Below are 26,654 nucleotides of genomic sequence, written 5' to 3' on the forward strand. Positions count from 1 at the left end.
GTTGAGCATTCAGTTGCAGGTAGAGTCATGCTTAAAGCTCAGTGTGTTGGACGGGACATTTTCACACAAATCCTGTGCATTGTCCTACTTTGAAGTGCTAATTTCAAAATGTGTGGAGGATTTACATTGACTGTGTCTTTATCCACCCGTGTTGTGCTTAGGTGCCCGTGTCCATGGCAATGATGAGTCCACAGATGATCACTCCTCAGCAGATGCAACAGATCCTGTCTCCTCCTCAGCTCCAGGCCCTTCTCCAACAACAGCAGGCTTTAATGCTACAGCAGGTAACATGCAAACACACACTCACACAGGTTGGACTTTTTCCCAGGTCGGCGTGCTTGAATGTGTTTGTTTTTAGTAGGTGCTGACACACACTGGGCGTGATTGCATCTTATTCATCTTTGAAGATAAACAGACGACCTCATAGTCACCTATATACACATTGTCACTTTTGAGTGCCTGCTATTTAGCATTGTTGCTAGGAGAATGTGCACGCTCCCTGTCTGCAGGCACACACTTGCAACCCCTATAAACTTAAAGCACATTAGCACTTTTTAGCATCAGTGAATCATCGTTGTACGCTCATGCCCAGCAGGTGACAGAGGCGTTGCCATGTTGACACAAACCAATAAACAGTCTTTGTCTCTTTCAAACACTCCAACCTGTGACCTTCTATCAACACAAGGGAAACACACACAAAACCTTGTAAAGGCTGTGAAAAAGACTAGTGCCAGAGTAGTTATATATACATATTTACTGTATATAGAGAAGCATAGGGGAGAAAGCACATACATGGTCATGCAGGCAAGGCCAGGACGGATAGATTTAATAAGGAGCGGTAGCTTCAGGGAAGTATAAATTGCAGTGGGTAGATCAGACAACATGTATCATAATGGAAATGTGAAATGTGCTGCTTTCTGGAAACAGACATGCAGATGGTTAAGAACCTCTTCACCAGCTCTTTTTTTTCCCTCTCTCTAACGAGGAAAAAAAGAGCAAGGCACATTCACTCACACACCCACATTACACTACTGCTATTAAAATCACTGAGTTTAACATTGCTCTCCCACTTAATTAACCACAGAATGGACTTGCTCTTAGTGTATATCTGCAAATCAGGCACTTTTCCTCACAGACCCAGAGAGAAAGAGAGCGAGAGAGAGAGCGAACAATCAACCAACATATCACTCACTGGAGCATTAAATTTATATCCCCATGGCAATACAGTGTTGTGTAAGAGTGTGTAAGTAAGGGTTTAGGGCACACTGTTAAGCACAAGTTGTGTGTTTGTACAGGCCGATGTTTGCAAATTTGAACGTGTGTCTTTGTGTGTGTGTGTTTTGATCTTTGACTCTCCCTTAGCCTTTATTTATGCTAAAGCTGCCTTTTATGTCTTGGTGTGGTGTGTTCTCTAAAGTCAAGGTCATGGTAATAGGCTGCAGAGGTGAGTGCTTCACTTACACATGCTCTTAATGCACAGAGCCATTGAATCAAATCATTAAAAAGACCTTAATTATCACTTAATTATTTCCCTCAACTCACCACTCTCCAGCCAAGTGTGTGTGTGTGTGTGTGCGCGCATGTGTGTGTGCAAGCATACTTGCATTTGTCTGTGTGATGAGAAGGCGATCAGGGCTAGTGGTGCGGAAAAGAGAGATTAACTCCGCCTTAGGAGCGATAAAAGAAAGTAAAGACAGACGGTAAAGAAAGAGCATTGAGTCTGCATTAGTCCTGCATTTAAAATAAATGACAGACAAGAAGGAAGATCGCAGCACAAAAGCATAATAAATGATGTCAAATTGAAGCTATGGCTCGGAAAAGATTGAAACCTAAAGTGTAAGTCACTTGTGCACAAAAAAATTGCGGGAGTGTTACATTACACGGAGTGTGTGGTGAGGATAGATGTGATGGTGGTGTGTGCAGTCAGCTCAGTGAGAGGTCAGACGCATGAGAGACTGAAGCAACTGCTGCACTGGGAAGTCAGTCTCTGATGAAAAGCCTTTTTGAACATTTGATGCACCATGAAACTAAGACAAAGTGCAGACACACACCTGTATGAGCTCAAGAAAATAACCACCATCACACACACACACACAAAAAAACTATTTTCAGACCTGAACTGCAGGTAATTTCTGGAGTTTTCAGTCTGGAACAGTGTGTGAAGTAGGCCAGTACTTCTTAATTTTACAAATTCGTCATTTGCATACTCTGTTCATGTTACCTGTCCAGAATTACCATTTCTCAGGTTGCGCTATGTGACATTCACCCATTCTTGATAGAGTCTTGTGTTTATTTCTAGTGTCCAGAATGTTGTTTTAACTGTTAAACAAGAACATTATCTATCAGGCAGATGATCTGATGTGATCGCTAAAGGGAGAAGCTGAAAGAATAAGAAGAGAATCACCAGAGGATCCTCACTCACACGTTCACTCATTGTAGATTCTCCAGAGTTTCTTCAACTGCGTTCTCATATGAGCTCATTTAAACCATACCAGGAATTTAGACCAAATTTAGACCAGAGAATCTCTGGAACAACATCTGTGGACATTTGCGTACACACACATACAGCGCAGAATTCACTGCATGTCTGAAAAGAGAGAGCGAGAGAGACAGAGTCCAAGCAGGTGTTTTATGACAGCAGTACAGTAAATGCATCAAAAGCTGACTTAAAGTTTTCACAGAGCAATATCTCTTTATGCTTATGTTTCCCTGTAGGCTCTGAATGGTCTTGTTCAGTCATGCAGATTTGTGTGTATGAGGATTTTCTGAAGATATATTTTCTATATAACCTTCTCCATTATACTAACATGAGGCAGTTCATGTGCACAGGAGTAATTGTGCTCCACTGTGTCTGTGCCTCAGTTGGATCATTCCACTCAGCTGGTGTGAACAATTCAACTAGGTTCAGTGCAGCGTTGACACACACAATCACCTTGCAGCACACCCCGACACACCATAATAGCTGCATAATCTTCTTCCGCAGCATTTGTGAGGTCTGTGTTTGCTTGTTGTGTGTGGTTTGTCAAGAAACCACATGCTGCCACAACAATAAACTGCAGCCTTCAACCAGAGCAGGGAAATAGAAAGCGGCTGCGCTCCTGCAGACTCTTTTTTTCAAGTTACGGCGTCTGACTATTCCACTGTTGGAAGACACTGTGATGTTGTTGAGGTTGATACAAAGTGACTCACTCATCTCACATTTCCCCCCCCCCATCCCACACACCCCTTCTTGTCCCCCTCACCCTCACCCTCACTCTGCCTCCACCTTTGCTGTGTCTGTCTCCAGTTACAGGAGTATTACAAGAAGCAGCAGGAGCAGTTGCATCTCCAGCTTCTGACTCAGCAGCAGCAGCAGCAGCAACAGCAGCATCAGCAGCAGCAGCAGCAGCAGCAGCAGCAGCAGCAGGCCGGGAAGCAAGCAGCTAAAGAGGTGAACTTCACCGAGTGCACACTCACTCAGCTCGAGAACACTCTGAAGTACACGAGTACCCTTAAACACGGTAAAAGTGTTTGACATAGGAGCCAGAAAAGGAGGACAAAATGACACTGAGAATCTAATGTGTAGGATGTTGGTTCTGTGTCTCTTTTCTCATCCGTTCTACTTTGTTGTTGCATGCTCAAGCTTGTCTCACAACAAGGATTAGCGAATATAGGCTTCCATTTTGCCACTACAAACATGCCATTTCAAGGCAGCAAAAGAGCACAGTACTAAGCCATATACACTACACCCTGACAGAGTGTTCATTTACATGCCTTCAGCTCTAAGCCTGAGGTAAAATCTCTCCGTAGGAGGGGTTTACCACTCTTTTAATTGTCAATTAACCCCAACAGCTCTAGGAGCCTCCCTTGCTCTCACTTTTCTATTTACACACACACACACACACACACACACACACACACACACACACACACACACACACACACACACACACACACACACACACACACAGACAAATGCATGAACACACCAGGTTTAACCACAGCTGTGGTACAGTGGGATAACAGGGGATCAACAAGGATCACATCGTGGCACAACAAAGAGGATTTCAATCGATCAGACAAGACTACTGTCATAACCTGTGCATATTCGTAGGCTGTGCGTCTGTTAGTGCGCGTGCGTGAGGCTCATTCACCCAAAAGTTGCTGAACACGCATATAACAGCCATGCAGAAGACAAACTTATTAAAAAGAAAGACCTTGTGAGAGGTTTATGTTAACACATGAGGAGACACATCCTCCATTTCTCCTCTTCCTCCTCCCCTCACTCATCCCCTTCTCCCAGTAGGCAGCAGAACCCCCCCCCCCCCTCACCCCACGCCACAAACCCCCCCCCCCCCCCCGTCACCGACAGCGGTCAACCAACTCGACCGTGACCACAGCAAACCAGTTGCAGTTCACTTGCGTGTTTGAATCCCTTTTCTTCCCTCGCTCTGCTCTGTCCCAGTTTTCAGGTTTGTTGTCCTGTAACAACTAGACAAGTGCAAACACTGGTCACAGCTACACATAACACGCCGAGAGGGAGAGGCTTGATGTGTGATGGTTCACTGAACAAACACATACACTTGGGGGAATACGCCTCCCTGCAGAGCTGCATACAGCTGATATGACTGAGACCGTTTCCAGGAGTCAGTGTTTTTCAGTTACTGTGAGGCATCAATCACACCTTTTTTTAGTCGCCTCTCACATCTCCTCCTGGTAAAGCAGGTGCTGTTAGACACTGTACAGGCAGGGGGTGTTTTTCACTGTAGGGCTTGAGCTGTTTGTAAGCCTCTAAGTAGCTGTGATAGTGTAGATGTCTCTGAACACAGACGCTGTATAAAAAGAGTACGCAGACGTCTGGTTTAAAGAAGTGAAGCCCAGCAGATGGGTGGGAAATAGCAGTTAGCCTCACAGTTAGAGGGGGGACAGTATTGAAGGGAAGCCTGTGGGAAAATGACTTGATTTATAATGTCAGTAAACATTTTTCCTGAGCCGTTAATGATCTCATTCACTAGTTTCAGGTCACATTCAGGAAAATGAACGATAAATCATGGCACATATGAGTGGACACCTGTGTGATTGACAACTGGTACTGGTTCTAGCGTCATGGTTCTCAAAATGGTGGTACTTGGAGTGTTTTATGTTAAAAAATATAATAAATTAAATAATACTAATGAAATCACCTTATCTCTCACTCCATCTAATTTCACTACATGTGAGGAAGAGGAGGATGATGAGAGAGAAATTTACCTTATTGGGAATAAACCTGCCTCCTGTGAAAAGACTTTGTTCGGCCTATTTATTTTAACGTTAGCTCAATATTTTCTTAGGTGGTTCTTGGTTTAAAAGGTTTGAGAAACACTGCTCTAGTAGATGCCTCAGGTCTCAGGTGACATTGAGAAAACTGGTGCGGATCAAAATGACCAATATTCAGGCTTCAAAAACGGACGTTTGTTTGGCAAATGGAAGACTTTGTCCATTTTTACATACAGGTAGTATTATCCACCTCTAGCAGGCCTTTAACAAACTGAAACAAAGGTGACAGACAGTCGGCAAGAATAAAACAGAAAACTCTCCTTTGCCTTTTTGGCGCATTTGTAAATGAGTAGCTGTGACTTTTTCACCTTTACCCTCTTTTCTTCAATTCCTCTCCACTTCTGGATGGACATGGTGTATTGAAAGAGCGAGTGTGTGTGTGTGTGTGTGTGTGTGTGTGTGTGTGTGTGTGTGTGTGTGTGTGTGTGTGTGTGTGTGTGTGTGTGTGTGTGTGTGTTTGAGAGTATTTGTGTGTCGCCTATGCATTTGGGACTGGTCAGAAGTCAGCTTAATGAAGTGACTCTGACCATCACAAAAGATGGTGTGCGTGTGCATGTGTCTGTCAGTGTCCTGGGTGTGTGTGAGTGTGTGTGTGTACGTGTTCGTGTGTATGTGTGTGTGCGTGTGCGTCTATGTGACTGGCAGGCTCAGACAGTGTGTGATGTGCTCATAAATCACATTGACAGCCTGTTACTGCGCTAGCTTTGGCCACTCAGCCACAGCTAATGTAAACAGAACACAGGCTCACACACACACACACACATGCACACAATGTGTGTTTTAAAGAACCGTGGCCATATCTCAGGAGGGAATGAGAGACAGATGGGGGAGTGGTAGAAAATAAAATAGACAGTGGAGTAGAAAAGGGGATCAGATGGCTGGAAAGTAAGGAAAAAGAAAATAAAAAAGGTTGAGTTCATTCAGAACACGCTGATCATGATCAAACTTTAGTTCATTAAATGAGGATTTGTCCAGTTCCTTCAGCAAACTGATGGATTTAGCATGACACAGATTTTGTCTGTAACCACTTCACCACTTGCTGGTGTCAAACTCTTACTGTGTCTAAATTATACAATAGTATAATAGAACTAGAGCTGTCCATTATTTTCTCGATGAATCCTAGTTTTTTTTGGTCCATAAAATGTCAGAAAATGTTTCAAAATGTTGACTGATGTTTTCTTGTTATGTCCCCAAACCAAAATTATTTAGTTTTTCATAATTTATTTGTTATATGGAGCAAAGAAACCAGAAAATATTCACAATTAAGAAGCTGCAAAATCAGACCTTGCTTTAATTATTTTAAAAAGTAATCAATTAGTGATCGATTAATTGATTAATCATTGCAGCAGGTGACGCTGCACAATAAACAGAATCAAAAGTGCAAGATTATACCTCATGGTACTTAATGGACTTGAGCTTTTATTAAATAAGCTGCGACTTTTCCTTCAATCTCACCATAATGTTCATAGTTATTCTAAGATTTTAATCACATCCCAGAATCTCAGCAGATAAAGTTTGCCCTGGTGTCATGGAGTCACACATTTTTAAATGTATATTTTAATTTTTTCTCTTTTTGTTTCATTGTCAATTTTTTTTAAATTATTATTATTATTTTTAGTGAATATGAATAGCTTTTGGCAGCTGTAATACAGTGATCACTTCCTTGTTAGCTCAGAATGACCCACTATTTACATTTAAATTCAGATTTCCATATTCATTAGTACAGTTCAAGTATATAAAATATGTTTTTATTTAACCTCAAACCTAGATGAATTGCATAGAGGGGAAATCATGTGTTTCCTCTTATTCTTTCTTCCTCTGTTTTTCTTTGGTAAAGAAGCGTCACTGTGCTTACTCCTCTCCCACACACACACACATCACACCTCTTCTCCCCAGAGCACAAAGTCTGAAAGGAAGTGACCTATCTGCCCTTCCTGTGAGTTCCACTCTGTTCAAAGAGTTCCAGGCTGCCACTCTTTTTCACAGACACACAATGAGCAGTTCCTCAAGTTGTATTTATTTATTTTTCCTCTGCGCCACTTATCTCTGAGAGATAAAGTCCATTCCTCCCAGTGGTTGGTCAGAGGGGACTTCAAACAGCACAGCCAAGGCCAGGTCTGCCCCAGACTGGGAGAGCAGGAAAGGGGACATTTATCACCGTAACACACACTGATATTATCGCCACGCGCCAACTAGTCTCTCCTAATCTTTATGTAGCCTCCATCATTCCCTTCCATCCTTTTACAAATCATCTAACAGTGCTCACAGCTTGAGTTCTGGGCTTGTTTTTAATGCAGGCCTCATAATTACCTTTGTTTTAATTTTCTTTTCATTAATTTTATGTGGTGTTAGTTGATTTTATATTATAATAATAGAATGGATCAACCAATGGGCATCAGGATCAGACCTAGTGCCAAATGATCCTTTTATTGCACACATTTACTTTAAAATGACCAGTGACAAATATGTTTTTCCTCCTCAGATGCTGTCAATAAAAGTCATTTCTGTGCCATACATTTGCTTTCGTTTTGATTATGATTCTTTTCCTACTGTTGGTCACAAATTCCCAGAAAGAGTAGTCCTGAAAATCAGTTTCTCATTTTTCATACAAACATTGTAATTGCTTCCTGTGAGAATGGATAAAAAGCAGTTAAAGCAAACACACGGAGGTAAGATGAGATAATTCAGTGGCAGCGGTGTTTCACAACAGCAGAGGACCTGTATAACATGGAAGCGTTAGGCAGATTGCTAACTATTTCCACTCTCTGTCTTTTCTGTGTTCTGTGACCAGCAGTTAGGCAGTAAGCAGTTGGCCTTCCAGCAGCAGCTGATCCAGATGCAGCAGCTCCAGCAGCAGCACATCCTCAACCTCCAGAGACAAGGCCTGGTCCCACTGCAGCCCACTGCCGCCATGCAGTCTCTGCAGCAAGGTACATGCACATTATGCACAAACAGACATCCAGCAACACAGATGCATGTTAACTAACATGTACATAACAGCACACAAACACACACACACACACACACACACAGGCCTGTGCCCAGTGCCACATGCGAAGCCTGTTAAGTTAATCAGCCTATAAAAGATGAAAGGAAACCTGATTGGTGGGTTTGTGGAAGGTACTCATTTGTATAATGGGTCAAATATGCCACTACGCCCCCCCTGCTTAAATGTGTGCATATGCCTGTGCAAGTGTGTGTGTACTTGAGATACACCAGACACAAGAACATCATTGTTTTGCCCTTACTGTGCCACCGGCCTGTTTTTTAAGTTCCTATGTGTAACTTCTCCCACAGTCCCTTCACTTTGTCAGCAGAGTTTTACAGCAATTAAAGTTGACTGTTGACCATCCCGCCCTGAGTGAGCATGTGTGTATGCATGTTTGTGTATGTGTCTGTACACAGCACTGCCTCTCTCTCTCACACACACACTGTATCTCACACACAGAGAATGCTTAAGGGTTCTAAAGTGACCGTAACATTGCTAAAGCGCTGACTGAGTTGACCAAACAGACCAGTTTCCTTCCCTCTGCCTGTCTGATCTCTTTCTTTCTCTCATGTGCAGTCGTATGCACTCACTCATGGGGCAAAACGTATTTGTGCCATTGAAGTGCTGAACGAACATGTTTTGTGAGCAGTAGAATTTACTTTTTAAACTTTTCAAAGTTGTCATTCTTGCTCCAACCTCTTTGCAGCGTCCTAACTGTCAATGTTGCCTCCGTCTGTCTTCTGTGATATACACATAACCCACATCCTCGAGTGATATACAGTATATACCGTGATTTAAATCAAGCAATATTTCTTTTTATTTTTCTTGCACACAGGTTGTTAGTAGGAGTTTTCTTTTGATATTGCACTTCTCAAAGGAGAGAGACCACTGAAGAATACTATCTAAAAGAAATGATCTACTGTTTATGACCTGTATTACATGCTTAAATACAGTATTTCTATTTCAGGTAATACCTGCTTTATTTCTTTGGCTTTTAAAATTAAAAGAAGGACATTTACGGCAATGAAATTGCCTATAACTATGACCAAATTCTCTAATGCAATTAATAGCAGTTTATAGAATAGATAAGGTGAAAACAACAATGAAACTTGGGCCACAGTGATGGATAGTAATTCTTCACAGTCGGTTGGAAACATTCGTCTTTGGCATCTACTTCTCTCTCTCCCTCTTTCTCTCTCTCCCTCTTTCTCTCTCTCCCTCTTTCTCTCTCTCCCAGTATCAATGTGGAATTTCCCTGCAGGGTGATAGAGCTGCTCCATTGTGACGGCTCAGCCAGGCGTGAGGCAGAGCATTCCTCTGACCAGCCATGCCACACAAACACACAAACACGCATGCATAAACACTTACACTGACACACACACACAAATTGTTGCCCCTCCTCAAAGGACCGTTGTGTCCGGTGGTTATGTAGTGGTGGGGGGAGACACTGGGTTGTTGGCCCCTGATTTGGTTCAATTCACACACTCGACTTTTCAAATGTTCATTGATGACAAAACCTGTTTTTATTAATGGTGAGTAAATACAGATGTTAATTAGAAATTAACTATAATAAACAACATCATTCTTTTACAAAGAACATCTGAGATAAACACCAAGTAACTGCATGTCTTATTTGTCTACACACAAAAATGTGACGTAGAGTAAAAAATGAGACGTTAACTGTCAGATTTGGGGTTTGCACATTTTTAGATGTGTGAGCCAACAAGAGCGTCTCCTTCTGTTCTTTTCAGAAATGTTGCATCTGTCAGCACTTGAGGCAGGAAATTGTGACAGTGAATTTTCACATTAATGCGCAAAATAGGTTTGTTTTTTGTGTGTTTACAGTCTGCTTGCTTTGCACTTATTAGTAAAATGCTGACTTAGCACAATCCCCACACACTCTCTCTCTCTCTCTTTTTCTATTATGTTGAATGGATGCATGAGGTGTGAGCCTCAAAAAAATGAAAAAGGAAACACTTGTATCTAACAATCCATTAACTACTTTACACTTTCACACTCCAGATATGTCCACAGATTGGTCAGATTTTTTGGGCTAACATATACCTACATTTATGCACACAGCGCCTCATTCCTCCAGAGTGAGAGCTTTTGTTTTGGCGAGAGCCCAGAAGAATGCAGACATAATATTTGGATTGCTGCAAAGTCTCTGAATGTGTGTGCGCAGATGTGTGTGTGTGTGCGTATGAGCAAGGCAATGTGGCATTTTAGGCGTCTCTCCCTCGCTGTGAAATTAGAAACAACAAAGCTACGACCAGAGCTTGAAATATACAACCACCCTGTTGAGACAAATAGTGTTAGTGACAGAAGCAGTGATCTTGCCGGACAGTAACGTTTGCCAACAGAGATTAGGAAATAGCTGAGCAGCAGTGGATATCTGGAAAGAAAACAATAACATGCGGAAATTAACCTCTTGTCTGTTTTTGTTTGTTTCCATTCTCCTCTTTATTCCGTCCCACAGGATGTTTTATGTGTTTTATATTTACAATAGTTAGTCAGTCATCTCAGGGTGATATTTTAGATACTAGATTAGGGTTTGCCGCAATTGATTAATATTATTTGATTACTAAATGAATCGCCAACTATTTGCTTTGAGTGTGTTTTATACATATACATATATATAGATATATATATTTGTCTCCCAAACCCTGGAATTATGATGTTCTCAAAATTTAAGAAGATTAAACATCTGAGAACTTGTTTTATCGGACCAGTGGGTAAAATTTGGGTGAAAATAATTTTTATTCAATTCTAAATTTCAGTTCTTCGATTTTTGAGCTTCTTAAATGTCAATATTTTCTGGTTTATTTGCTCCATATGACATTTGAGAACATCATAATTCCAGGGTTTGGGAGAAAGAAATCATGAAAACTGAGCATTTTTTACAGACAAAACAAGGCGTTTGAGAACGTCATCATTTCAGGGTTTGGGAGGCACGAGTCACATTTTTCAAAATGTCCAAAAACTGATTTATAGTCTGGTAAGACTCACTTCTAAGCTAACAGTGTGCACTCTCCCTGCAGCTATGTGTCCGTCAGACCTCCAGCAGCTGTGGAAGGAGGTGTCTGGTGTGCAGAGCAGCGAGGAGGCCCTGAAACAGGCCGAAGGCCTGGACCTGAGCACCAACAGCTCCAATTCTACCTCAGTCTTCCCCAAAGCCGTCAGCACTCACATCCCTCTACACAGCCTGTCCAACGGACAGAGCCACACTCCAAAGAGAGACAGGTACAGCATGTGAAAACACTTTAAAAGTTCTGTCCTCTGTGTGACCTCCAGTTTTTCTAATGAACACATACTTTTTCTATGTAGTGTTTTGACAAAGAAGTGTTTAGTTTTTGGCTGTTCGTTCAAGTCCATGCACGTAAATGCAGCTGCGAAACATGCACATGAAGCACACATCCTCAGGGTGTAAACATCTACCAAGCTTTTTGTGTTCACTATGTTCTGCCAGCTTGCTGTCAACCACATGCCAGTATGGTATGGAGGAGAGGGTTGTGGACACAGAAGGAGAAGAAGGAGACGGTGGCAGCCTTAGTCGGCTGAAAAGACACATTTCTCAGCAGGATATAGTGTGGGCATGATCAGGGATTTATGTGGCAGTTGTATTTGTAGCATGCACACTGTGTCAGGGCTGTGGTTGTGTCCCATGGCTGTGTTGGGTGTTCATGGGCTTGTCTCCATCTTTAAGAGCCAGACTGTTTGAGTGGATATCCTCCTTCACCAAGGCAGACAGCGGAGAAGACCATGTCCCCATTTACTCCAAAGGCAACCAACCCCCCAGCCAGTGAGTAGCACATTTACACTCACACTTACACACATGAGTGGACAAGACAGAGCGACGCACTGTAGGAGGGTTGTCTGAAGTGTCCTTTAGTACTGATTCACTGCTTGCGCTGGGGTTTCATTGTTGACCCTGACCTTTGACCGCATACTGGAGGGGGTCAGCATGGGTCGGCAAGTATTAATTAAAAGAGCTTTTAATAATTGATCAAATATGTCACACTATATCACACGTTGCTACAGCGTGCTTCTGGTATCCGAACAGATTTGACTGGGGTTGTAATGACTCAGAAGAGTTGAACCCAAAAGCACAACACGGAAAAAGGCAAGGTGCAGTTCAATCAGTTTACTTGCAGAGACCAGGAAGATGCAGCAAATACACAGGCAAACAAATCCAACAATGCGTGAGCAGAAATTGCCATCGTGCAGAATAACTAAGAATGCTTGAATGCTAAGATAGATTCTAGGCAATCTGGCAGAGAGCTGTGGTAAATAAGTGGTATATATAGTGTGGTCTAATTGGGGAAATGAGCTACAGGTGGGGAGGAGATACTCAGGATCAAGACACGGTCTGAAATGACAATAGAGTTAATAAACCGGTCAACAAGCTGAGGTAATATCACAAACTAGGAGAACTTGTGACAATAGTAGTAGTAATAGTTTCCACTGAGTCGAACGGTTCAGTTTGGTACAGTACATATTTTTTGTGTTAAATAGCCCCGACCTTTACATTTCTGGCAGTAAAATGGTACGGTACTGTCATGGGTGGAGCCGGTCTAGCTCCACCCATGACAGTCAACTTTACTCCCTTGCAAGCGTGTCTTCAATGCTGTGGTCTATTCTCATACAGACTTTGACGCATTGCTAAGACAAACAGCCACAAACCAAGTGTCCTCTATTGTTGTCTCCTGTGTTGCGTTCGATGTCATCCCTTATGGTGGTTGCACTGGTACAACGTCACACTATGTGGCCATCGGGCACAGCCCAAACCCTAACCCTACCAAGTTAAATGTACTGCTCTCAGACAAAACCCGAGCCTGACTTAGGGCTTTAACATTCCAAAACAAACTGTACCGTGATGGAAACACAGTAAAAGAGGGTTAGCATTATTGTGTTAGCCCGCTTAACTATTGCATGGCTGATGTGGAGGAGAATGTGGTTGCCAGAAGTTTGTCATGTCTGCTGTCTGAGCCGCATCTGAGTTGACTCAACCACAGCCAGCGCACACACACATACGCACAAGACGCACACGTGCAGATGCACAAGATATATACACACAGATATTCAGCCACAGCACATGTGATCAGGAAGAGGCAAAAAAGGAAAGCGACAGGGAGAGAGAGACACGTTTCCATCTGCAACACAAATGGTTTTTGTTACAACCTTCTGATGTTGATTTGGGAGAATCCCCATCTCATCCCAGTCCACAAACACACACACACACACAGTCGTGTAAATATATATGGAGACAGCAGTTGCCGGCACGGGTCCAGGTTTGAACCACATGTGCTACTGGACCTGCCACACACACACACACTTGCGCACACACACACACATAAGTGGACACTGTTATTTTTCATCTCTCATAATCACAGACAGATAAAAATACCTAAACAGTCGTTATTGTGCACAGATGAACAGTGAACACACAAGCATGCACATGCACATGCACATGAGCTCACCACAAAAGAACAACCAGCACATGACGACGGCAGCCGCTGCCAATCAGTCATGGCTGGTTGGTCTTGTGCCTTCTCTGTGTCAACTCCTGAAACATAAGAAGAACACACACCAACACTCACACACGCTCGCACAACAACACACGCCAAGGACAGAAAAAAAAGGTTCATGGACTTTATATTGTGCCTCTGAGGTTGCTGGACCAATTCCCTTATTTGCCTGGCTTCTGTAACTGACCCCACTCTGCTCTATCTCTCACTCTGCACTTGGCTTAGTGCGCCGTGCAAACTAATGACTGCTAACCAGACTCAGATGGTTCAGTTGATGCTGCAGTTAGCTCATGCTCTGTGTGTTTGTGCACAGTAGTGTGGCATATTAACCTTTTGATTCTTATTTCAGTCACAAGCGTCCTCATGATGTTATATCTACAGTGTATAATACATACAGGTCTAGTGTGTAACATTTAGGAGGCTTTATTGGCAGAAATGGAACCCATTTGTATGTTTGTATGAGCATATAATCAAGTTAATAAAACAGTAGCCTTTGAATAAGCATTTTACATGTACTTTAGGCAAGAGAGTTGGCTTATGGAGGCTGTTATCTTGAAAATCCTGAATGGACAGACCAACAAAATTTGTTCAAATCTGCAGTCATCATTAGGAGTGACTAATATCACAGTGTACCTCACAATACGGGGCAATATGGGCAACGATACCAATAATATTACAATATACAACGATTCTGTAATAGTCAATTTACTGTAACACGATCATAAAGCAATACATCACAATATCTGTCTAACTGAAGAAAACACAAGAGTTTTTGAATTTATTCACAACAAAAAGAACAAAGTGCATGAAGTCTATGTATTGAAGGTGGATGGAGCAGCTCCGAACGTAGCTTTCTCCACCATTATCCCGCTGTAAACTCACTCTTCTTCAATTATCATATTGCACTAGGGAGGATGACGATATACCAAATCGATATTTATACCCACACCTAGTCACTAACTGTTACACACTGGACCTTTTATTGAAAAAGAAAGTGTAGAAAATGCTGCATCTTTCTGACTTCCTCTGCGACTCTCTGTCCACAGTCATGAGGAACATGCCAGCTCTCATCCTCTCTATGGCCACGGAGAGTGTAAGTGGCCCGGCTGTGAAGCATTGTGTGAGGACATGGGACAGTTCATCAAGTAAGTAAACAGCTACTGTGAATCATAGTCCACAGGAAAATGTGTACGTTGGACTTAACAGATGAAAACAGTGCATCAGTGTTTCATAGAGATGTATAATTAACAATTTGATTTGTAATTACAATTGGCTGATTTGGAAATAATGCATAACTGCTCATTACATCGTTTGCCTGCATTCCAATTCCTCTATGTGTCATAGTGCTGTGTGAAAAAGAGGTTGTGGTTCAGTTTAACGGTCTTTTTTCCATGGATAACATCTTTAATGCCATTTTAGATCTTTGTCTGCATCTGCAGTTGTAGATGTGTAGACTTGTTTCCAAATTCTCTATTTCTAAATGATCATACAGCTAAACTTTGCTTTAGACCACAACTTTCTTCAATTCTATCACTTGGTAAAAAGCACAAAACCTTGTACTTAAAAAAAAAAGAAAAAGGCTCAACAACACTACCATCCAGTATTACTGTAGAAAAAAAAGAAGAAACATGACACATTCTCTTATTCACATTACCTGTAGGCACAGAGGAGGATGCAGAACAAAGCAGAGGTACAGTATGAGCTAAATGTAGAGCGCCAGTCACATATATCACTGGAGATATACATCACAAATTCATCAGTTGCAATCTGTTGCATCACACCTCCCTCTATAGAACACACAGCATATACACACAGGTCTATACACACATACATGCATGTGTCTTGTGTGTAGATTTTATTTTTGAGCATTACACGCAATCATTTTCTTTGTCCCTCAGCTTATTTTACATATTACTCTTCATGTTTTGCACTTCAATGCCAGATAGAATAAGTCATAAATAAGACATATATATGTTTGTTTTAAAGCTGGGGTGTCAAACTCAAATCTCCTAGTCTGGTCAGGAGGGGGCCGGTCCACAGAAAAGAGTGGGGAAAGATACAACAGTTCAGTAGCGGGTGAGCAATATGAGCTTAAAAACACAATATTACATCATGATATCGCAATAGAGATATTTGTGTTGATATTTCACTGAATTTCAAAGTAAAATAAAATAAAAAACCTATAAATATCAAAAACAGAGAAATAAATTAAAGTACATTTTAAATTGTGATTAAAACACCAACAAGTTTATATGTGTGTTATTTGACTGTAATACATTTACATTACAACCCAATGTCTTATTATAATCATATAAGGGAAAAGGAAGTTTAGGGAAGTTTTTCCATCATAACATGATGTTAAGTGAGTTAAGAGTTTTAAAGGGTCAGACAGCTTTATTTATTTTATTTTTTTTGGATATAGACAGTTGTTCTTACTTCTGACTTATTCCCACCCTGCTTCCATATTCCTGCTGTTTTCATTCTGCACGTCTCTCATTGCTGTTATTTGCCAATTTTGGGTGGATGCTGATGCAGTGTCTAGCCTTGACACTCCTCCTCTGTCACACACACACAGACACACACAGACACGCACACGCAGTACACACAAACAGTACAGTGGATTTCCCTGTGGCTGCCTCTCAAGCCTCTAATGAAGCCCTAAACACACTCTAACGCTGATTATCTGGAACTTTTAGCTGTTTGAGCAGTGGGGATATTAATAAGATGGGGTGATGAAATACACACCAACACACACATAATATCACAAATGTGCGATTGGTGACTGCGATGACATCGGACAGTCAGATCAAAGCTTGTAGGCAGGCTGGGAAAGTTTGGAGAGGAAAGCTGTTGTTTGGTGTCTCATTTCACATAGCCCCAGGGCACAGTGTGTGTGTGTGTGTGTGTGTGTGTGTGTGTGTGTGTGTGTGTGTGTGTGTGTGTGTGTGTGTGTGTGTGTGTGTGTGTGTGTGTGTGTGTGTGTGTGTGTGTGTGTGTGTGTGTGTGTGTGTGTGTGTGTGTGTGTGTGTGTGTGTGTGTGTGAGGGAGAGAGAAAAAGAGAGACGGAAAAAAAAAAAGTAGAGTCAGTGACAGATAATTCTGTCAGTCCGACAGTGCTCTCCCTTCCAGTCAGCTTTAGTCATCGCCCCAGGAGAGAGAGAGGGTAGAACATAAGAAGAGAGGAGGGGGACACTCCACTATTTGAGGCCTTTCTTCTCTTCTCCTCTCTCTGCCCACCTCCCACCTCTTCTCCCTCCCTCCTCCTTGTCCTCTGGTATAATACTCTGGTTGTGGTCGGTGGAGCTGGGTGTAATGTGGGTTAAAGCCTTGTCTGCCAGCACTCGGAGGAGTAAACAGAGCCTCATTGTCGGGACACATTGAAAAAACCCTGCTACTGTTTATGGCCCGGCTATAGAGAGAGGGGAGGGTTTGGGGGACAGATTTTGGTTGGAATGAGTGTGAATCATAGCCATTGGGGGAGTGAAAGGGGTGAGTGGACAGAAGTACATGTGGGGAAGACGGAGAGATTTGATAGAGAGAGTGAGTGAGAGAGAGAGAGAAAGAGAGAGAGAGAGAGAGAGCGGTGAGATCATGTTTTTGTTATTATTATCGTGCACTTGTGTTGAGCCGTCTATCTGCCTGGATTAGCCATGCCATGACATCATTGTTTTTGTTTCATTTCTGGTCTTTGCCTGATATTGCCTAACATTATACTTCTTAAAGACACACACACACACACACACACACACACACACACACACACACACACAGTTCCTGGTGTTCATTTTCACCGTACATGTCAGAGAAGCAGCTTTATGGCGATTATAGAGATTAGAAGTTTACAGCACATGAAAACTCACTCCGATATTTGCCCGACCACAATGTCACACACTCACACACACACACACACACACACACACACACTGGGCGAGCAGCAGCAACCTGTGAATAACCTTGGTGATGACAGAGGGGGGGAGAGAAAGGGATGAAGGAAGGGAGACAGGGAGGGGTGCACTGGGAAAGATCAGAAGGTCCTGGGTCCTCCCACACTGGAGGAAACAAACAGCGCCACCATTCACACATACACACATCTGTGCACGCCACACACACACACACACACACACACCAGTGTTAATAAGTGGAGTGGAGTTGAGCTAACAGAAAGTCTTAAGATAAGGCTCTGTGTGATAACACATGAGCTCACATCCAGGTGGTTGTCTTGGATCATGCCTCACTGAGCACCAGTGAAGTATACACACACACAACACAGCTGCTGCGTCCTCCACTAGACAAAATAAACCTCCAAGATTATGATTTATTTATGTGTTACTGAAACGGCTCATAATTCAGTTTATAAAAACGTGAGAGGGGCCGAATTGTGTAACTTCATCATCAAGTGCGTTGACTTAAGTGTAACTCAGAAATCATCACTGGATTCAAACCAGCTGCACTTTGATCTTGATGCTCTTTATTTGTGGATATCAAGTTATTCCTTAAATGAACGACTGCTTATCCTCTCGTCTTTCACCCTCTTTGCCTCCAGGCACTTGAACAATGAACACGCCCTGGACGACCGCAGCACTGCTCAATGCAGAGTCCAGATGCAGGTGGTTCAACAGCTGGAGATACAGGTGAGTCACACACACACACACACACACACACACACACACACACGTAGTCACACACTTATTTCTAACAAACAAAGTCATGAAGACTTTTTTTTTTTCAGCCAGTCAATGGCAGTAACTTGTCTGAGGCAGGGCAGAGTTTATGGAGAGCAGTGGAGCTTGTAATTTAAAAGGAGCAGTCGGCAGGGAAGCTGCCATCGCTGCTCCAATTATAAAGCTGCTCTGGTCACCAGCAACAGAGAGAGAGGGTGAGGGGGGAGGAGGACGAGAGAGAGAGAGAGAGAGAGAGAGAGAGAGAGAGAGGAAGACACAAGCTAGAGAGTGGAGGACCAGGCTTTGTTTTTTACAGTGGTTCACAAACTGCAATGCTCTTGAAACATCTGAATGCTCCAGTTAAAGCAAACAAACACGGGATCAGAAGTTCCAACAAAGTTAAAATACCAAACGTTTGTCTTCTCTGAAGAATATTTTGCACAGTGTGCAGGTGTGGAGGTGGGGGTGGGGCTAGAATTAGGGGGAGAGCTGTGTTTGGTTGTGGTAGTAAACAGCGTTTAGCTCAGCGCCTCACGCTGCCACCAGGGAACACAAAGTGACAGAGAGGCAGCTTGTGTCACATCACATCAGAACGACCATCTCTCCCTAACATGTCACTTCATCCCCCAACAGTCCACACTCAGCCCACCACTTTATACATACACACAAACTTAACATCATGCATTACCCTAACCCTCACCATAACCTGAACCCAATTTGAACCCTAAAACACAAAATGTCCCCACAAAGATAGGTTTATATATATATATATATATTTTTTTTAACACACAGGTTTGTGCAGCTATTCTTCTCTCATTCATCTGGAGAGCCTAAGAAAAACATTATCCCTAAACTGAACCATAACCAGTTAACTCTTAGCCCTAAACTTAACCAGTTCCTCAGAAAAGAGGTTCTGCCTCAGTAGGACCAGGCTTTGGTCTCCATGAGAACTGCTGGTCCTGACAAGATCAGTGTTTATGCCAGAAAAAAGTCCTAATGAGGTAACAAATACAAGTAAACACACCCACAGAGGCTCTAAAATGTCTCGTATTTCACACATTTCAATCTGCCACACCTCACTGTAGTGTGTGAGTGTGCTAATGGAAACACCAGCCTTAGTTTGTGGATGCTGCAGGTTTGTTTTCTAGTTCTCACACACAAACACACACACAAACACACACACAGACAGGCTGCAGTAGAACTCATTAAACGGCAGTTAACGATGTCAAACGGGAACAAGTGTGTCTGCAGGCTAGTGTAAGTGTGTGAGAGAGCTGCAGGTGCTGAGGCAGGCTGACTCTGATATTCATCTCTCTGCCTCAGGTATTATAGTAATTGTAATTCTGTGTAAATTTCACAAAAAAGGTGTGTGTGTGTGTGTGTGTGTGCGCAGCCATTTATTCCTGTGTGTTTTACAGCTGGCGAAAGAGAGTGAGCGACTCCAGGCCATGATGACCCACCTGCACATGCGTCCCTCAGAGCCAAAGCCTTTCAACCAACCTGTGAGTTCACGATCACTCTTTAAACCCTATATTGTGTGACATTTTTCTTCACCCACTGACCCTGAGCTCACACTGTAATATCTTATTCATATCCCGACTTCTTTTTATCAGTTTCTTTACTGCTTAACCTTCCTGGGATTTATCATCCCTCTGTTCCAGTCTAGCTTGATATCTGCGCCCTCTACTGACCAATGAGGGTTTATAAATCACCTTCTATTTGTCTTGCTCTTTACTATCCCTCTCCTCTTTCTCCTTCTTCTCCTCTGTGCATCAAACTTCCCATGATACAGTGTGTTTCAGTCCTGAGAGAAAGTCATAAATTCCAGCCATTCACTGATTCAAACTGTGTCTGAGTCGATGCCCAGTTTTGCATTTGATTCAGCTTCTCTTTCTGTTTCTGTTCAGCTGTTCTGACAGAAAAAAAAAGCCAAAGCAATCACTCATAGTATTCTCAGCATGTGCCAATGAAAGAGAAAGAAATATGATGTGTGTGTGTGTGCGCACACTGGTTGGCAAAGTTGTTACACGGCATCTAATGAATATTTCATTATTCAGATTGACAAGGAGTCTTATTAAAATATGAAGATGTTGAAATTAATTGTCAATTAGAGGTGGAGTGTCTTAATTTGAGGGGGTTTAAATGGGTGCAGCCGAATGGCAACGTGTGTGTGTGTGTGTGTGTGTTGTGTGTGTCTGGATGATGTGTTGATCACAGGGGGATCAGCTGCCATTAACATCTAATGGCAAATCAGGAAGAGGCGTGTTCTGACACCACTGGAGAGGAGCCTTGGGGGTCAGGGATTGGAGAAGGAGGGGCAGGGGAGGAGCGTCAGGAATGGAAACAAAGCTTGGCCTCAATTAACAGGGTTCGACTGTTGCCGTGGTGATGTGGCAGGGTTGCGGCGTTAATGAAGTACCTGTTAAACAGCCCCGCCCCCTCCAGTCAGCGTAAATGGTACGGAGAGGGGGCAGAAGAGTAAAGAGATGGCAATTCACATATTTTACATACATAAAGGCAACACTCACACACACACACACACACACAGACTGTGGTTTTAATTAGTCCTAAACTAGCATACCTACAATGGCTGTCCCAGAGAGACCACAAGTAGTGGTTTTGTGTGTATGAGTGTGTGTGTGTGTGTGCAAGGCTCTGCCTAATTGGGCCACATTAGTCCGTGAAGACTTTGCCATCTCAGAGTGCACGTGTGCGTTCACTTCTTACAAACATGCTGTCGTGTGGTTTTGTTTTTTAGAGGCTCAGGGTTAATTGCAGCCACTTCTGTGTATATAAATATATGTACAGTACATGTTTAGTGTGTGTATATATGAGTGTGTGTGTGGTTCTGAGCGTGGATGTAGGTTGGTTTTGGGGAATTGGTTCTAGACAGAAATACTCAGAGTGCTGATGGCTTTATTTATTTAATGTGAGGGGGAATTAACGTCAGTGGTGTTTCCTGGATATACAGTAGCTCTCCATAGTGCTCCAGGTTAAATCATTTCAAATTAATGGGTGGAACCATTCTCTATTATCAGATAATAGTTGCTCTTGGCCCGAGTGTAGTTTCATCACACGTGTGCAGCGTGACTGGCAGAGCACAGTTCTGCAGTTGTGTTCATATTCTTGCAGAACTAGGAGATTAAAAACAATTGTTTCGAAACACATTCTTGGAAGAGAGGTGTTATGTATGCGGCACAAACAAATGATCTAATGCGCTGGTATCACCTGATCGTGATCTTATCTAGAACGATGCTTCCTTGTAAACAGCAGACGCTCTTAGCAGATGGTGAACCTTTAAGGTAAACATATAAAAAATCCATTTGATGTCCCTGCACTGAAACCACTCTTTGCACTTTGGAAAGAAACACAATCATTTTTATATTTAAAAGGGTAAGAACATGTAGCCCCCTTTGATCTGCAATGTAAAATGTCTCACCTTTAAGCTTGATTAATCTCAGGAGACTTAATCTGTATCTGTTTTTAAAGACTATTTGTAGTGAAATTAAAGATCTCTGTGTATCTATGACTCCTTCCAGCTGAACCTGGCCTCCAGTGGCTCCCTGTTGAAGCGGGACAGCGATGCTTACCCAGAGGGTCTACCCCACCCGCCCACTTCAGCTGCCACCCCCATCACGCCACTGCGCCAAGGACCCTCGGTCATCAGCTCCTCAAGCCTGCACTCACACTCCCACACACACGGTGTCGGGCCCATACGTAGGCGCAACTCCGACAAATACTGCACCCCCATCGCCTCAGGTAGACATTTACCCTGATCGATTAACTGATTTATAATAAATTATTTCTTCTTTTTTTTTTCCTTTTTTTTTTAAATCAAGCACATATGTGGTTCTTTCCACAAATGTCCCAGCAAAAGCACTTATTTCATTAAGTCTCATTTAGCTGTCAGCTTGTACTTGTACTGAGCTAAAGCTATAGTTTTAATTTCAGCTATTATATTTAAGTATGTGGATTCATTACTTCAAATAGTATGGGGGTACAAAGAATAATGTCAGACAAACTCGACTAACGAGGGTCTTAGATAAAGATATAACATGTTCTTTTCATTGTTAATTCGATTGATTAACATCTACATTTGGATTTAGTTGATTTACACTACACTGCTAATTCATCCACATCAGCTGATTTCTAATGATCCTGTCTTTTTTCTCAGAGTTGGCTCAGAACTGTGAGTTCTACAAGAACGCTGATGTCAGGCCTCCCTTTACTTACGCCTCTCTCATACGTCATGTGAGTCTCACCTTTGATTCTGTTTTACCGTCTCTCTTCTCTCTTCACCCTCTGACTTCACTCTGCTCTCTTTCTGTCCTCAGGCCATTCTGGAGTCTCCAGAAAGACAGTTGACTCTCAATGAAATCTACAACTGGTTTACACGGAAGTTCGCTTATTTCAGGAGAAACACAGCCACGTGGAAGGTAAGTGTGCACTTCATCCTCCAAGATATACAGTGACTCTGTTAATGCTTTAAAAGTCAAACACACTTTAATGTGAATATCAGTAAAAAAAAAAAAAAAATCCTGATGCGAGATAGAAACCAGGCTAATGAACCACGTCGTTTCTAGTTGTTTAAACGGTGGTGAAAATGAGAAGCCGCATATTTAGAGAGTGATAGTTTGGTTTTGCGGTTGTGACTCAATCAGCTTTGCTAATTGCCTGCAAAGTAAATGTGTGGCATGTGTGTTCGCTGATGAAGCTCCTACATACCAAGCAGATGCCTGCTGAGATTTGTTGAAACCACAGTGAGAGAAGATGTTAGTGATAAACACTGTGGTCAAGACAAACGACTCAGACACACTGAGACCACGCTAAAGTACAAGGAATACACACATTCTTACATACTTTCCTCTTTCTCACTTTATACTTGACACATGAAGAGTCGACCTTCTCGTAGCAGTAGAACCACATGCGCGCGCACACACACACGCACGCACACACACACACACACGTAAAATGTTCTAATGTTCCTCCTCATCTCTCACTTTCACACACACACACACACACACACACACTCGGCCTGATCCCACTATCGCAGGTACTGACCCATTTCTACAGAAACCTCATATTAATTTGAGTGTCAGTTCCTCCAGAGAGAAGGAAACTGGGAGAATGAGCAAATGAGGAATGGAGGGATCAGTGGAGGAGGAGGAGGAGGAGGAGGAGGTGGAGGAGGGGTGAGGAGGAGGAGGAGGAGGAGGAGGGGTGAGGAGGAGGAGGAGGGGTGAGGAGGAGAGACCCCTTGCCTTCTGCTAATAGCCCTAAACCAAGGAGGGAGGACTGTGAGGCTGGTGTGGAGAGGGTTAAGACGTGAGGCAGCCTGGAATATCTTCACCTCCTCATCTGACTTTTATGAATTTTAACTATTAATGTCTGGCGTCTGCTTCCTGTGCTGCTGGCCTTGCAGACCTTTAAATATAGCCCCGGCGTGGCCTTATGTATTTATATAGCAGCTGGATGAGTCAAATAGAGCCGCACAGATGTATATCCTTTAATAAGCCATTATATTTCATGAGGGGAGCAGGTGGTGTCAGAGTGTGGAAGTCATTGATCAGAGGAAGTGAAGAAGGAAGAGACAAGTGAAAGTGAGGAAAAAAAAGAGGAGGAGAGAGTTACTTTAAGGTGCTTTGTGTTGAGTGTGAGGCCTGAAAGAAGAGCTTTACTCTCTGTTTAGTTTACAGTACAATAAAAAAGACGATTTATTTTTCATGTAATAGAACTAGAATGACCACCATATAATGGAGTCATTTTTATTTGCATTGCGACTACTTGAAAAAGACCTTGCTTTAGAAAGTATTATTGTCAATAAATGACTTTAAATTGTAACAAGAATATTTTCAAAGCACTATGTTGCTAGATTCTTTATGAATGTACAGATGTATTTGTCATCTAATCTTACATGCACTACTATGTCAGGAGCCCCATCCCATCCCAGCATGCAACAGGACTTATCATCACAATGCTCATATATGTACATATATATATATATATATATGTACATATATATATATATATATGTCTGCTTGAAGATTCTGTCCCTCTCTGAGTGGCACCTGTGCTGTGACCTACTGTAAATGACTGCTAATGTTTTAAATGGGAGAATTAGGCTTTCATCACGGAGACAAATGCAAATAGCAGAGCAATAGCAGTGTGTGTGTGTGTGTGTGTGTGTGTGTGTGTGTCTGTGTGTGTTTGTGTATGTGTGTTTGCACTGTCAGGGTGGCGGGCAGAGATTGGGGTCAGACTCATTTACAAAACTTAGCATCACAGCTCGGGGGGTTGAGGGGATGCGGGGGAGAAAGGGTTCCTCTCCTGATTATGGCTTGTGTAATTACGTGTGTGTGTGTATTTGTGCGCGTGTGTGTTTGTGTGTGTGTGTAATTATGGCGAGGAGTGATGCACGCCCGGCCTGTCCCTCCCTCTCGGCTTAGAACAGCGTGTCAGAGAGAATATGCAGGATTTAATTATAGACGAATTAAAATTGGTAATGAAATTGGGCATGAACAAACTACAAATAGCAGATGAAAAGGGAGGCCTGTCCCTGGGGGGTGAGACAAAGATAGCGCTGTGCCTGCCTGTCTGAGTGTGTGTGTGTGTGTGTGTGCGTGTGTGTGTGTGTGTGTGTGTGTGTGTGTCCTGATGAAGACTGATTATAAAATTGACTGCTACCACAGAATGGCTTCCTTGTATTAGCACGGTACATAGAACTACAGAATCTACACGATTATATAAAAAAAATAAAAAAACACATTGATTTCTCAAGTGACAAAAAGTAACTGAACCAAAAAAATGTGGAATGACTTCAGGTAAAAGAACAATAGCAAATATCGGGGTAATTTGAGAGTGATTTTTAAGAAAAAACAATTTAAAATAATCTCATATCTGTGTCGTGACACAATATCTTTTTAGATTTTAAATATCATCATATCATGATCAAGTATCTGTGAAGACTTTTCCTTGTTTTAAAAGCTGTCACATTTTTTTAACATATTAACCATTGTGAAATACATTCCTGAAATACACTAAATATAAAAACAATCATATATTCATTAGGAGATACATGTAATTGACAAAATCACTGAATATCACCTCTTTAATTCTAAGCCAAATTTACATTTTCTTTGTTTCAAATAAATTCAAATACACTCCGTTAAAAATGAAAAAAAAAATAAAAAAAATAAACCAAGTATTATGTGAAATGAAACCGTATTTTATGTAACACAGATAATAAAGTAGATATTTTTTTACAGTGTACTATCACTCTTTGAGAAGCTCAAACATCTCAGAAGAAAATATGTTGCATGTGTGCAGCTTTATATGTATTTTGATACATGTTAGTATATAATGTATTTATTTAAGACATATCTCTGCTTTATGAGGTTATCAGTGTATTTCAGGGAATATACACAATGGTGTCGCCTCATAACTTCAGAATGTTTTTCTCAGTTTTATCAAACATTTGATAAAATGATATATCCTCAATAAATGAAACAAAAAAAATATTTTATTCAAATCCTCTCTCTCTCTCTCTCTCTCTCTCCCTTTCCCAGAATGCTGTGCGTCACAACCTGAGTCTGCACAAGTGTTTTGTTCGCGTTGAGAACGTGAAGGGGGCCGTGTGGACTGTGGATGAAGTTGAATACCAAAAGAGGAGACCACCAAAGATGACCGGGTAAGAACACACACCCACACACACACACACACACACGTTTGAGCTGAGTGAGATGTGAGTGTGAGCTTATCGGTGCTGGCACTATGATTGCCTCAATAGTCCCTCTATTATTACCAAGAGGCCAACTCAGCAGTCACAGAAGAAAACAGAAGGATGCTGACTTATCGTCATATGTGAATGTGTGTGTGTGTTTTCCCTGTTTGTCGACACCATTAGTAAGCAGATGTGTGAGATGTGAGAGCGCAAAAAACATTGTTAGCGTGTGTAAACAGATGTTCTCTCCAACCACCAAAGAAACCAGGGATAATTACACACACACACACACACACACACACACACACACACACACACACACACACACACACACACACACACACACACACACACACACCTGCACACCATATATGAGATCATTTGCATGTGTTTTAACACATGTTTCCAATCTGTGAATCTTTCTACTTGTAAAGAACATAACAAACATACAACAAATACAT

The 26,654-nt window shown here is 42.1% G+C and overlaps 1 protein-coding gene across 1 annotated transcript in view; it reads left to right on the plus strand.

The window, feature by feature from the left end:
* foxp4 (forkhead box P4) overlaps nucleotides 1–26,654 on the plus strand; it is a gene marked incomplete at both ends in the record, with an annotated part of 55,896 nt that overhangs the window by 26,009 nt on the left and 3,233 nt on the right. Inside the window, 12 exons of the mRNA XM_083888669.1 lie at nucleotides 162–284; nucleotides 3,287–3,430; nucleotides 8,087–8,225; nucleotides 11,326–11,527; nucleotides 11,991–12,086; nucleotides 14,859–14,957; nucleotides 18,356–18,443; nucleotides 19,892–19,975; nucleotides 22,013–22,232; nucleotides 22,648–22,724; nucleotides 22,808–22,909; nucleotides 26,039–26,160. Coding sequence (XP_083744795.1) covers nucleotides 162–284; nucleotides 3,287–3,430; nucleotides 8,087–8,225; nucleotides 11,326–11,527; nucleotides 11,991–12,086; nucleotides 14,859–14,957; nucleotides 18,356–18,443; nucleotides 19,892–19,975; nucleotides 22,013–22,232; nucleotides 22,648–22,724; nucleotides 22,808–22,909; nucleotides 26,039–26,160 — 1,496 coding nt within the window. The remainder of the gene's footprint in view (nucleotides 1–161; nucleotides 285–3,286; nucleotides 3,431–8,086; nucleotides 8,226–11,325; nucleotides 11,528–11,990; nucleotides 12,087–14,858; nucleotides 14,958–18,355; nucleotides 18,444–19,891; nucleotides 19,976–22,012; nucleotides 22,233–22,647; nucleotides 22,725–22,807; nucleotides 22,910–26,038; nucleotides 26,161–26,654) is intronic.

The sequence above is a fragment of the Microchirus variegatus genome (assembly GCF_963457635.1).
Source record: "Microchirus variegatus genome assembly, chromosome: 4".
NCBI lineage: Eukaryota > Metazoa > Chordata > Actinopteri > Pleuronectiformes > Soleidae > Microchirus > Microchirus variegatus.